At 37.3% G+C, this 13,081-nt stretch overlaps 2 protein-coding genes across 17 annotated transcripts in view; one reads left to right on the plus strand and one right to left on the minus strand.

Moving 5' to 3' along the window:
* LOC143405204 (volume-regulated anion channel subunit LRRC8B-like) overlaps nt 1-13,081 on the plus strand; it is a 176,894-nt gene that overhangs the window by 106,055 nt on the left and 57,758 nt on the right. For 7 of the 16 annotated variants that reach the window (XM_076863579.1, XM_076863595.1, XM_076863582.1 and 4 more), the window contains one exon: nt 167-269. The exons of 2 other annotated variants lie outside the window; for them this stretch is intronic. The gene's annotated coding sequence lies outside the window, so the exon portion shown is untranslated. Of the gene's footprint in view, nt 1-166; nt 271-13,081 lie in introns of those variants that run through there. 7 more of the 16 variants (XM_076863590.1, XM_076863592.1, XM_076863591.1 and 4 more) reach the window with 2 other exon arrangements.
* The window catches only part of LOC143405207 (guanylate-binding protein 7-like), a 30,112-nt gene that overhangs the window by 1,960 nt on the left and 15,071 nt on the right, over nt 1-13,081 (minus strand). The window contains exons 6-10 of the mRNA XM_076863599.1: nt 11,785-12,030; nt 9,500-9,780; nt 7,951-8,163; nt 6,233-6,335; nt 5,710-5,903 (exon numbers count right to left, since the gene is read on the minus strand). Coding sequence (XP_076719714.1) covers nt 5,710-5,903; nt 6,233-6,335; nt 7,951-8,163; nt 9,500-9,780; nt 11,785-12,030 — 1,037 coding nt within the window. The remainder of the gene's footprint in view (nt 1-5,709; nt 5,904-6,232; nt 6,336-7,950; nt 8,164-9,499; nt 9,781-11,784; nt 12,031-13,081) is intronic.

The following is a 13,081-nucleotide window of genomic DNA, read 5'->3' on the forward strand; positions in this document are numbered from 1 at the left end:
TTTTATTTAACTTTTCTTGTTAGTTTTATTTTTAACTTGTTAGTTTTATTTTTTATTAAAATTTAATTTTTTATTTAAGTAATATTTTCTCTTTTCTCCTTGTTGTTCTCCTTGTCTTTATTTTTGTGATTTTTATTATTTTACTTTATTTTTGGATTGAGCTCAGGGCCTTACACAAATTGCATGGCTGCCTGGTTGATGAGCTGCATTCTCAGGCCAGTTGAGAGGAATTGTATCCAGCTCCAGCTTTGACAGACTTGAAACCTGACAGACACTTCAGGTGGGTACGGGTAGGGAGGCTCTGAGTTCCCACTCCTGGGAAGACACTCCACAATAGTGAAGAGAAGAGTTACAGAACTTTTGCTGACATCATTCTTATGCATTATTTCTGCATTGGCTGCACCTGCAACTTGTCAGAACACGCATTGTTGATAAGACTAGATGTGAATGCCACTAGAGGAGAACTGTGATTCTGGCCCCCACTTCTCCCCATGAACCACCTAGACATGCACCAGTATTTAATCAGAGGACAAGAGCTTCCTGCCCTGTACCATGACTGGAACATCTGCATCAGAATCATATTAAAAAAAAACAGAGCCAATATCAACCCCCATCACTTTATAGAAATATTCAATCCCACTGTAATAGAAAACATAGAAATGCATACACTATGTCCACACAACTCCTGGCTGAATTACCAGAATAGCTTCACTCTTGTGAGACCTATAGATATAAGATAATAAATTGGAAAATCTAGAAGAAAAGAAGAACTTTCTGGTCACATGCAATCTGCCACAATTGAACCAAAGGTGGGTATGTGGCACATGCCTATAATTTCAGTGGCTTGGGAGGCTGAGGCAGGAGAATTCCAAGTTCAAGTTCAGCCTCAACAACTTAGCAAGGTTCTAAGCAAGTTAGAGCCTGTCTCAAATTTTAAAATAAAAACAAGGGCTGAGGATGTGGCTCAGTGGCTAAGTGCCCGAGGGTTCAATCTCTGGTGAAAACAAAACAAAACAAACAAACAAAAAACAAGAAGATACAAAAACCTAAATAGAGAAATAACAAGTAACAAAACCGATTCAGTTTAGAAGACTTCTCCAAAAATAACAACTCAAGACTGCATGGTTTCACTGTTGAATTTTACCAAACTTTTAAAGACCTAACAACAATGATTCACAAAATTATTCCACTGTAGTGAAAAGAGGGAGCCTTCCAGACTCATCCTTTGAGAACACCATTACACTGCTACCAAACCCTACAAGGACACACCAAGAAGAGAAGAAAATATACATCATTATCCCCGATAAACACCCATGCAAAATCTTCAATAAAATACTTGCAAACTGAATTCAACAACACAATAAAATGTTCATACATGATGATTAAGTTGACTTTCATTTCAGGGATTCAAGAATGGTTCAACATATCTAATCAATACATGTAATGCATCACATAAATAAAATTTTAAAATTACATGATCATCTCAACAGATGCAGAAAGTGTCTTTGATAAAATTCAATACACCTACATGATAACATCTCTGAATAAATGAGATATAGAGGGATCATACCTCAACATAATAAAGGTCGTATGTAACAAATCCATTGCCAACATCATACTGAATGGAAGAAAACTGAAAGTATTTCCTCTAAGATCAGGAACAAGACAAGGGTATACACTCTCAGTGCTCTCACTCAATACAGTGCTAGAAAATTTAGCCATTGCAATTAGACAAGAGGAAGAAATAAAAGGTACAAACAGGAAAGGAAAAAGGCATCTCTATGTACCAATAATATGATTCTATACATACAAAAACCTAAAGACTCTACCAAAAAAACTTTTGTAACCAATAAACTAATTCAGGAAGGTAGTAAGATACAAAATCAATATGCAAAATCAGTAACTCTTCTATACATCAATAGTGAATTTGATGAGAAAGAAATCAGGAAAACAATCCCATTCAAAATAGCAAGAAAATACTGAAAGAAAATAGAGGAGTAGTATCCAGTGCATATTGACAACCCCCCTCCCAGGAAATTAAATTAAATCTATAGTCATGTTCATTGGAGGTATTTGAGCTATGGTTCTTCTTGTACTTTGGTCATACTTTTCTCTATTTTTGGTATCTCATAGTTGTTTGTCTACCTTCTCTTCTCATTCCCCCACCCCATTTGTTTTATTTATTAATTTTTGGATAAATATATATCAGCAATGGTGAGGTGCTAAGCCACTCAATGAGACACTGTCTCTAAATAAAATACAAAAAAGAGCTGGGGATGTGGCTTAGTGGTTGAATGCCCCTGAATTCAATCCACACTACTCACCCCCCAAAAAATATCCAGGAGTTTATTTCTTCTCAATTAATTCTGCAGAATTTAATTTTTTCACCAAATTATTTTTCTTACTCATTATCCCTCACCCTATTAATAGTAGCAACCTGAATTCTATCCCTAATAATTCTAGCATGTCAATATCAACTAAATAATCAATTCTACAAAAACTTTATGTTGCAATATTAATCTCCTTAGAAATATTTTCAATTGTAACATTCACAGCCACTATATTTTGTATGCTCTTCAAAGCAACATTAATCCCAACTTTAATCATATTATCCAGTGAAGAAATCAAACAGAACAATTAAATGCAAGACTTTATTTTCTATTGTACATATCTGTTGCTCTCCACAACTTCCTATAGCATTAATCTACACTCAAAATACAGTAGAATCACTAAAGTTTTTAGCTGACCATCACAAAGTGTTATGATTTGAATGTGAGGTGTCCCCAAAAAGCTCACAGGTGGGACAATGCAAGAAGGTTCAGAGGAGAAATTACTGGGTTGTAAGAGTCTTAATCCCCTGATAGGGATTAACTGAGTAGTAAATGAAGTGGTAGGGTGTGGCTGGAGGAGGTGGGAATTGGGGTGTGGCTTTGGGGTACATATTTGTATCTGGAAAGTGGAAACCTCTCTCTGCTTCCTGATCAGCATATGAGATGTTTCCCTCTGCCACACTCTTCTGGCCTGATATTTTGCCTCACCTCAAGCCCTGAGGGATGGAATTGGCCTTCTTTGGACTAAGACCTCTGAAACTGTGAGCCCTCAAATAAGCCTTTCCTTCTCTACAATTGTTTTGGTCAGGCTCTTTAGTCATAGCAGCAAAAAGCTGACTAAATTTGCAAAGCTAAACCACATCCACACAACTGATCTAATAACATTTTGTGATTAATGTGTATAAAAGCTTTTACATAAAAACACACTCTGGCCTCCACCTATGACTATCAAAAGCATAACAGAGACTCCAATAACCAGATCTGTGGTCCTTTTGGGTGTATTGTGGATACTAGGAGATTATGGTATAATATGAATCACTACAGTTCTAAATCCACTAACAGATCATCTAGCCTATCCATTTTTATATCATCTTTATGAGGTATAATTATAACAAAATTTATTTCTTACATCAGATCAAAAGTCATTAATTACTTAATAACCTATAAATCATATAGTATTAATAACAATTGTAGTTATTCTTATTCAAACATCATGAAATTCTACAGGAACCACAGCCTTAATCATTGCCTATAGCTTCACACCATCAATACTATCCTGCCTTGCTGACTCAAACTATAAACAAACTGTATTATTAACTTGAGGATTATAAAAATTTCTTCCTTCTATAGCAGCCAAAAGGTTACTAGCTATTTTCACTAATTTAGCCATATCACCTCCATTGACCAAATCAGAGAGGTGTTTGTAGTTTTATCCTCATTCTGGTGATGCAACCTTAGCATTTGTGTAATAGGACTTAATATGCTTTGACAAGCAAAGTGATCTACAGATTCAGTGGTCATCAAAATATGAATGACATTCTTCAGATAAAAAAAATTTAAATTTATATGATAGCACAAAGACCCTGAATAGGCAAAGCAATATTGGGCAAAAAGAGCAAAGCTGGAGGCATCACAATACCTGATTTCAAGAGGTACTACAGAGCCATAGCAACAAAGACCACACCATATTGGCATGTAAACAAACTTGTAGACCAGTTAATAGAACAGAGGACCAGAAATGAATCCACACACCTTCCACTCACTGATTCTCAATGAGGGTACCCAAAACTGAGACAACGGAGGAAGGACAGACTCTTCAACAAATGGCACTGGGAAACTGAATATCCACACGTAGGAGACTGAAAATGACCCCTATCTCTCACCCTGTACACTAAAGAACCCCAAATGGATCAAAGACTAAAGTATAAAACCTGAAATTCAGGAACTACAAGACGAAAACAGCAGAAGCACTTTAAGATATTGGCACAGGCAATGGTGTTTTAGATAGGATCACAAAAACAAAGGAAACAAAAGCAAGAATTAACAAATGAGATTACAACAAATTAAAAAATTTCTGCACAGCAAAGTAAGAACACTAAAGAGGCACCTTACATGAAAATCTTTGACACCTATTCTTCTGACATAGGATTAATAACTTTAAAAATCTTAACAACAACAATAAAAAACCTAAGTAATACAATTAGAAATGGGCAAATATCCTAAACAGATAATTCTCAACAGGAGAAATACAAATGGCAAATAAATATGTTACAAAGTACTAATATCTTTAGTTATCAGGGAAATTCAAATCAAAACTACTCTCAGACTATATCTCCTTCTGATTAGAATGGCAATTGTCAAAATAAATAATAATTATTATTAATATTAATAATAATGGCAAGTTCCGGATTTGGAGAAATAGGAGCACTTACATGTGGTTGGCAGGAATGTGAATTAGTACAGCTACTATGGAAAATGGTTTGGAGGTTTCCCTAAAGTAAACTTAGAATTTACCATGTGATCCAGCTATCCCACTCCTGGGCAAATATCTCATATGTGGAAACAATAACAACAACAACAAAAGTGACTAGAAAGTAGAAGAGGGAATATTAGGGACCAGGATTGGGGCTGGGAGAGAGGAAGGGAGAGAGGAAAAGGGTAGAAGAAGGATCTATGGACCTGATCAATGCACAGTATATGCATGTATGGAAATATCATGGTAAATTCCATTAACTTGTACAATTAATATATGCCATTGTTCATGAATTTAAAATCCCCCCAAAAAATAATTCCTCTTAGCACAGAGATTGAGATCTAATGAATTATCAGTTCCACTGAAGTAGCATCTTCTAACAAATAATAGGAAATACCTAGTAGAGAACACTAGTTATCAAGCTTCTGGTTGGGACAAAGACTTTAATTTATTTTTGTTGTAGAAAGAATCAGGCTATGGAAATAAATGGAGCAAATTCAGAGCTTTCAAAGATCCTCCATTTTATATAAGGTCAAAGGTGATACATGCAGTTCAGATGGATCTAATTTTGATCTCTTTGATGGTTGTGCCAAGAGTCCTAAAAAGACCAATGGACTAAAACACTATTCAACTGGGACACAGTAAGACCACCCTATAATCTCAACAAACCTTAATCCATCACCCTGGGAAACACTGTATACTCTGAATTCTATCAATATACAAGGTGCTGGAGTCTCAGAGGTTTATAGACTTCAGGAGGATGCAGGTATACATGAGGAGTTAGTGAAACATGCACCTTTTGAGTTTCCCTTTGAAATCATGTCCATGCTTAACATGTTGGTACTTCCCTTCCTGAGGAACCAGGGCACTGTCTGTCAGGCACTGCCAGGCCCTGTCCAGGCTCACCTTTAGCTTATGGTCCAGATTACTTTCCAACCTTCTCAGAAGGTTCTCCATTTTCCTGTCCAACTTCTTCTCCAGCTGAGCAATGTGTTCTTTTAAGCTTCCCTTTTGTGCTTCCAACATTTCCTGTTGCTCTTGCTGTTGCTGTCTTAGCAGCTCCTGTTCCTTCTCAGCTGCCTCCCTCTTGAGCCGTTCAACTGTTCCACAAACATTTTAGGGAGGAAAACAAACAAACAAACAAAAAAAAGTTAGGTCTGAGCTCTACTATCCTAGCTTCACAAGCCAAACTTATTTCAGAAAAGGCAAGAGGGATATCTGAATCCTCCCTTTAGCCATGATAGCCACAGTATGTTTCCAAATGTGATTAAAAACTGATTTGCTGTACTCCCCTGTTGCTCCTCAGATTTAGCAGAGCATGTGTTCCACAGCAGGAAGAATTTTCTGGTTTCAGGAAGGTTTTCCTGTCCAGTCAGTCAGTCTATGCAGGAACCTCCCTACTCTCTGAGAGCTGTGACCTCCCCTGTACCTGCTATGGCCTTCTTTTGAGCAGTGAGGGCTTTATCTGACTGCAGGATGGATTTTTCTATGGCAAATTGTGACTGCAGGAAGCTCTGAAGGACCTCCTTTGCCTGGGGAACCAAGAAGGAACAAAAACATTTTAGGCATCAAAGATCTAGTCTTCTGATAAGGAAGTTATTATTCAATAGACTGACTTTATTTTGCATCATTCTTAGTTAGGATCCCATAGGGATTCCTGTCCTTCTAAGGACACAACAAAAGTCCGTGCTCTGGTGAGACATGAAAACTCTCTACAGCAGACTCCTCTTCCTTGAGTGCTGCCCACCAGCCACCCCAGTCATATGTAAGAGCAGTTCTACAAACACGTACCCTCTCCATTGTTTGTGGTATGTGCACATCCTTTTTCTGGATCTGTTCTAGCCTTCCTTAACTAGCATCATATCTACAGTTTGTTTGACTTGTGTCTTCCACCTCCGATACTAGAAAGCGTTTCTAGGCTGCCTTCTGAGTTTCTTTTCAGCTTTGTTGAGATTAACAAATAAAAATTGTATACTTTGAAGTTATATAACATGATGTTTCATATATGACTGCGTTGTTGAATGGTTCCTACAATCAAGCCAGTTTTCATATTGATCACATCACACAGTTACATTTTCCATTGTCATGAGAATGCACAAGGCCTACTATCTTAGTAACATTAAGGTACACAATATTTGTAAGCCATATATCTGATAAGAGGTAATATACAAAGCATATTAGAAAATCATAACTCAACAGTAAAAAAAATAAATAACCTGATTACAAAATGGACAAAGAACCTGAATAAACATTTTTCAAAGAAGAAATTCAAATGTCAATCAGATATTTGTAAAAGTGCTCAACATCACTAATACCAGTGAAACACAAATGAAAACTACAATGAGATCTTAGCACATCTGTGAGGATGCCTATTATCAATTAGTCAAAGGACAAGAGATGTTTCTGAGGATATGAAAAAAAGGGAACCTTGTAGAATAGCTGGAAGAATCTGAAGTGGTGCAGTAGGAGGATCCCCCCCATCCCCCCGCCTTAAAAATAAATTCTGAGTTTAAAATGGCTGCCCATGAGCTCTGTCCCTGACAGACTGTTATGATCTTAGGTCACGTATTAGGCCTTCTGTGCACTACCTTTCTTAAGGGTATTAATATGGAAGATAGTAATATGTACTTTGTGTATTCTGAGAATTAAATAGGTAATGTAAGGAAATCACCAAAACCTGTACCTGATGTAGGAAGAGAATGTTCAATATTTCCTACAACCATGTCCATCATCATTCTCTGCTACTATGAGTACACACCAGTTACCGTTATCATAAGTTATATCACTTCATATACCATTGACTGTTATTTGTCCAACTGAAATATGTTAAGCCTCACAAGAACAAAGTCATTTCTTTCATATTGTACCTTCTGTGTTTTAGCAGAAAAAAATTAAAACCGCTTTTTTGATAAGTAAAAGAAATGGTTGGTTTCACCTGAATTCCTGGTTCTAAACCCTCTCTGGGAAGAACTGTTTCTGGTTTACTTAAGAGGATCTTACTAACAGGGGATATAAAATCATATAAATGTCAACACATAGCCATTCTCTGCTTTTGTTTCACAAATAATGGTGGGAGCTTAGTTTTAGAAGGAGCAGCACAGACCCTCTGACCACATACTGGCCCTCTCCCCTCCCCTTACTCCTCACCTTCACTCCTTTCCTGGACCCTAGATTGTACTGAAGTTCTACCTTCTTCTTTGCTTCTAAGTAGAGCCTATGGCCTCCAGGAACAGAGAACGCTCCTCTTGAGATGCTTCGCATCAGGGGCCCTGAAAGCTGCTTGAGCCGAGCCTCGCAGCAGTTGACAGATACCTCTTCATTCTGCAGCAGGAGAGCTTTTTTCTCTCTCTCTATGGTGTCCTGGAAGGGAAATGTAGGGAAGTAAAATACAAAGAAGTTGTTAGAAGGAAGGCCCAACTGGTATCCTCTCAGAAAAAGCAGTCTGACCGCCTTAGAGAGGACTGGAACATAGAAGGAGTCAGGAGACATGCTTCAGTCCCAGGTCTGGACAATTCATTGTGTGACTCTGAAAAGTCTCTTACCTCAATGTCAGTCTCAATATATGTGAAATGATGGAGTTGGAAGACATAAACTTTATAGTTTATTTAGTAATAGTATGATTAACAGCAACTGAAACCCTAACAATCACTAATAAAATGTTTAATGTTTAATTCTGGTTGAAGTAAAATTCCCCTCAGAGAATGCGGGTTGCTACAGATGAAAATATATGCATGGCACATCTACCCACCAGAAACAAGTTAAGTATATTCTGAGCAGAGTTTTGACTGCTTTGCAAGTTCTTTCCATGACAGTTTCAGTGTGTGAGGATATAAGAATAGGTGCATTTGTTTGTTTGTTTCTATTTGGAAATTACAATCCAGCTGGATTTTCCTCAATATGAAATATGAGAATTTTGTCAAATTAAGATCTGTCCTAAATAGTCTGAAAGAAAAACTTTCTGTGAAGGTGCATCTGATCAGCCAAACTAAGTTGTCACCTGAGAGTTCTCTCCTCTGTGTCCACTTCCTGCCTCGCCCCCGGGTCTGTGAATATGATGGTTAGTAATCCTATGATTACAATATGTGGCATTACACAGGATAAATATAATAAATAAACAGTACCCTATTGAACCTAACCACATCTGCACATTAGAACAGTTTTTTCCAGCTGTGGCAGAAGGGAAAACAGAGAGACTAGAAAGGAAGGAAAGATGGGATGCATCACTGGTATGTTGAAGATGAAAAGGGTTCCCAGGTGTCCAGATGAGAACTAAGCCCATTTTATATCTTGTTTTCAGCTTGTGAGGCACTGAGCAGAACCCCCACATATCCTATGCTGGGATCTAACCTTACTGTGAGCTAATGAATGCATGCTCTTTTAGGCTGTTGAGTACATGACCATTTGTTTTGCAGCAATAGAAAACAAAGTGTCATCTTTTAGATAAAGAGAGCACTTGTAGCCTGCAGAGTCTTGTTACCCACAAAAATCTAGGTTATTTCTGAGATAAGAAGGATACAAACCCTGGAATAAAAATGTTAGGCCTAGGGGTTTGGGATGTGGCTCAGTGGTGGAGTGATTGCCTAGCATGTTTAAGGTCCTGGATTTGATCCTTGGCACCACAAAAAAAAAAAAAAAAAAAGACTATCAACCTTATTCCAGGACAAGATCAGGAAAGGTATAAGCTAAGGTTAATTACCACCAGCTTCTTCTGGAACTCCAGCTTGTCATCCTTGAAGGAGAGCTCCATGAAGACTTCGATGGCTTCCCTCTCACAGGCTGTGTGCACCTCCAGCAGCTCCTGGAGTGTGTCTGTGGGGAACTGCACCCGCTGGGCCATCTGCTCACTGTAGTGGTGGGCTGCCTTCTGCACAGCTGCTGAGTTCTCACGCTGGGCCAGAGTGGTCACTGCATTCTCCAAACAAGGCACCATTCCGCTGTTGATGGCATTCACATAGGTCTCCACCAAACTCCCCAACCCTGAATAAGGCCGAGAATAGGTATGCATGTCAAGTTCTCACTCAATAGGATACAAGAGTCTGAGACTGTGTTTTTAAAATCACACATAACACCATGGACTGATTAATTCTCACCATGAAGGTGATGGAAGTAGGAGGTGGTGCCTTCTGTGAAGTGATTAGAGACAATGGGGGAACAGTTCAGAATTAGTATGTTACAGGAGACCCCAGAGAGCTAAATTGCCCCTTCTACCATGTGAGGTAACAGCAAGAACTCAGCAGTCTGCAACCTGGAAGAGTTCTCAAAAACTCTACCATGTTGGCACCCTGATCTTGGAGTTCCAGCCTACAAAACCTGGAGAAAAAAATGTATGTTGTTTCATACTCCCAGTTTAAGGTATTTTTAAATAATAGTCCAAAGGACAAAGATAAACTAACACACGCCTTGCATACTTTTTCTATCAGCACATACAATTTCACACCTTTTCTTCATTCTATTACTCACTGGGACTTAACAGTTTAAAATATTGAATACCAACCTTCATCTAAAATCTGATTTAGATGATTATGATCCAGCTATCCCACTTCTTGGTGTTAATCCAAGAGTACTAAAATCAGCATATTATAGCAATACAGCCACCTCAATATTTATAGTAGCAAAATCCACAACACCCAAATTATGGAATCAAACCAGGTATCCTTCAATTAATAAATGGGTTAAGAAATTATAGTATATATATATACCTATTGTGGCTAAATACAACTCCATATATACAATGGAGTTGTATTTGGCCACAAAAAATAAATAAAATTATATCATTTGTTGGTAAATTCATGGAAATGGAAAACATCATGCTAACTGAAATAAGTCAGTCTCATAAAATCAAGAGTCAAATGTTTTCTTTTATATGGGGAAGCTAGGAAAAAATAAAGAAATAAAAGAGGGAGTATTAAATACATAAAAATATAGAGAAGATCATGGAATAGAAGAAGGAAATTGAGAGGGAGAGGAAAGAGATGGGAAACAGAGAAATGTGGAATGAATTTTTTTTAAATCATGTTAAGTACATTCATAAATATACCACAAGGAATCTCACTTTTATATATAAATAGAAAGAATTAATCAAATATAAATAAATAGGTGAGTGATAGGAAGATCAGTGGAGAAAAGGAAGAATGGGGGGAAAGAGGAGGGAAGAGAAGAAGGGCAGACATGAACTGAAATTGAACTCCATGCATGTGTGATTTTGTTGGGAGGAACCCAACTACTATACTAACTATAATGTTCTAAAAAGTTTTAAAGATATGGTCTGAGATCTTTACAAAGCTGAGTTTTAAATGGTTACGGTGATGAAAGCAATTGAACCATGAAAATCAGTGTGGACAAGGGACTAAAGGAGGTAGGATCTAGGCAGGTTCCTCAAGCCCACATCCCATTAGTAAGGAATTGTGGTCATTTACAAATATCATAATATTGTGATTCTTCTTTCTCTTTTGAAAGATAAAAATAAAATAAAATAATCATGGTTGTTCAGGAAAAAAAGAAACTATTTTTTGTTAACTGAAGAGAAAAGTAGGATAAACAGATAGACTAAGGAGGTAGGGGAATCCAAAAATCATTTATTTCTAATTATTAAGCATTCAAGAGATTTTCAGGGCCTCATAAGCTAACATTTATTTTGGACTGGTTTAAACTGCCAGATAGTCTCCCTTTTCACAGGACCTCCCGTGAAAAGACAATGCAGTCTTTTTAACCCTATCACTTCTATTTCATCCAAGATGGGTCCCTTCATATATGTAGGAACTGTCCATACCAGTGATGTTTGAAGTTTTGGAAAATAAAATTAATAATAGGATTTTGTAAATCCTGTGACATGAACACTTACACATTTTCTTGTGGTATATGAATATTGATAAATAGTCTATACTCTTCTGTATAAAAAGAAATAAAAAACTGAATACCATGTACTATGATTCAACAAATATTAGACCACACAGAAGTATCATTTAAGAAAAGTAAACTCACGATTCCCAGTGACTTTGACTCCTTCCCTGAGGGTCTTGATCTTTGCGTGGGTTAAGATGTGAGAACGGAAATTTTTTGATTGTTCCTGGAATTCAGGATTTAGTTGATTTTCCAACACATCCTCAATATGAGCTAGGAGCTCCTTTTCATATTTTGGTCGGTCAAAAACAAAACACTTCCGGTTGGGAAAGAAACGTCTAATACAATCCCTTGATGTGTTAGTATTTTTCGCTTTATCATTATCACCTGAGGAAGAGGAAAAACAGAGTCACCCTGAGCACAAACTAGGGACAAGGCATCTCAAGCATATCATGACTTGGAATTATTATTCATTGGAATCTTCTTAAAGATCCAATTTTATATATTCATTCAATGGCTTAGTGCAAATCAAACTCATATCAGTGATGCATCTCTGTAAATGAATTGTGGGAGGCATGTGCCCAGGAAAAAAAAAATTGGGGTTGGTATCCACTGAACCAAGATCAGCACCTGTCTTATAATATTTTCAGGAGTGATTTGATTGGTAGATGGTTACATATCAATTTCTGGTCTGATAGTACTGATAGTGGAAGTCCAACTGTAAGACTGAATGAAGAGGAGCCACAAATAAAGATAGTGGAGCAATAACTAAAATAAGACAGATGACACATTGTTAAGGAAAACTGTAATCACTGTTATTCACACAACAAATAGGATTATGTAGTTTGGGTATAAACTCTAAAGAATATAAACTCTCAAAATGGAAGCTATATAATTTGTCTCTACATAATAAACTTATGGGTTTTATCAGACACTCACCCACCTAAATGCAATACATTAGAATAATTTATTAACTGAGAACAGTATCATCATAGGTGCTAATATGAAGAGAATGATATGGTAGGGAAACACAAATGAAGGCTCTGGCAGGCAGCAGAAGTATTGAAAAAGTTTGGAAGGGACTGTTTAGGTCTATTTGGAGTGTAAAGTTGCTTTTATGGAAGACATAACTAGCCACTCCCTGAAAAGTTAATACATGTCTGTTATGGTTTGGATGTGAGGTGTCCCCCAAAAATTCATGAGTGAGACAATGCAATAAGGTTCAGAGGAGAAAAGATTGGTTTATAAGAGCCTTAATCTATCAGTGACTTAATCACCTAATGGAGTTGAGGCAGGCGTTATGTGGCTGAAGGCAGGTGGTGTGTGGCTGGAGGAAGTAGGCATTGTGGGTGTGACTTTGGGGTATATATTTGTATCTGGAGAGTGGAGTCTCTCTCTCTGCTTTCTGATCATCATGTAAGCTGCGTCCCTCTTCCAC

This window comes from Callospermophilus lateralis, chromosome 7 (genome assembly GCF_048772815.1).
Source record: "Callospermophilus lateralis isolate mCalLat2 chromosome 7, mCalLat2.hap1, whole genome shotgun sequence".
NCBI classification, from domain to species: Eukaryota; Metazoa; Chordata; class Mammalia; order Rodentia; family Sciuridae; genus Callospermophilus; species Callospermophilus lateralis.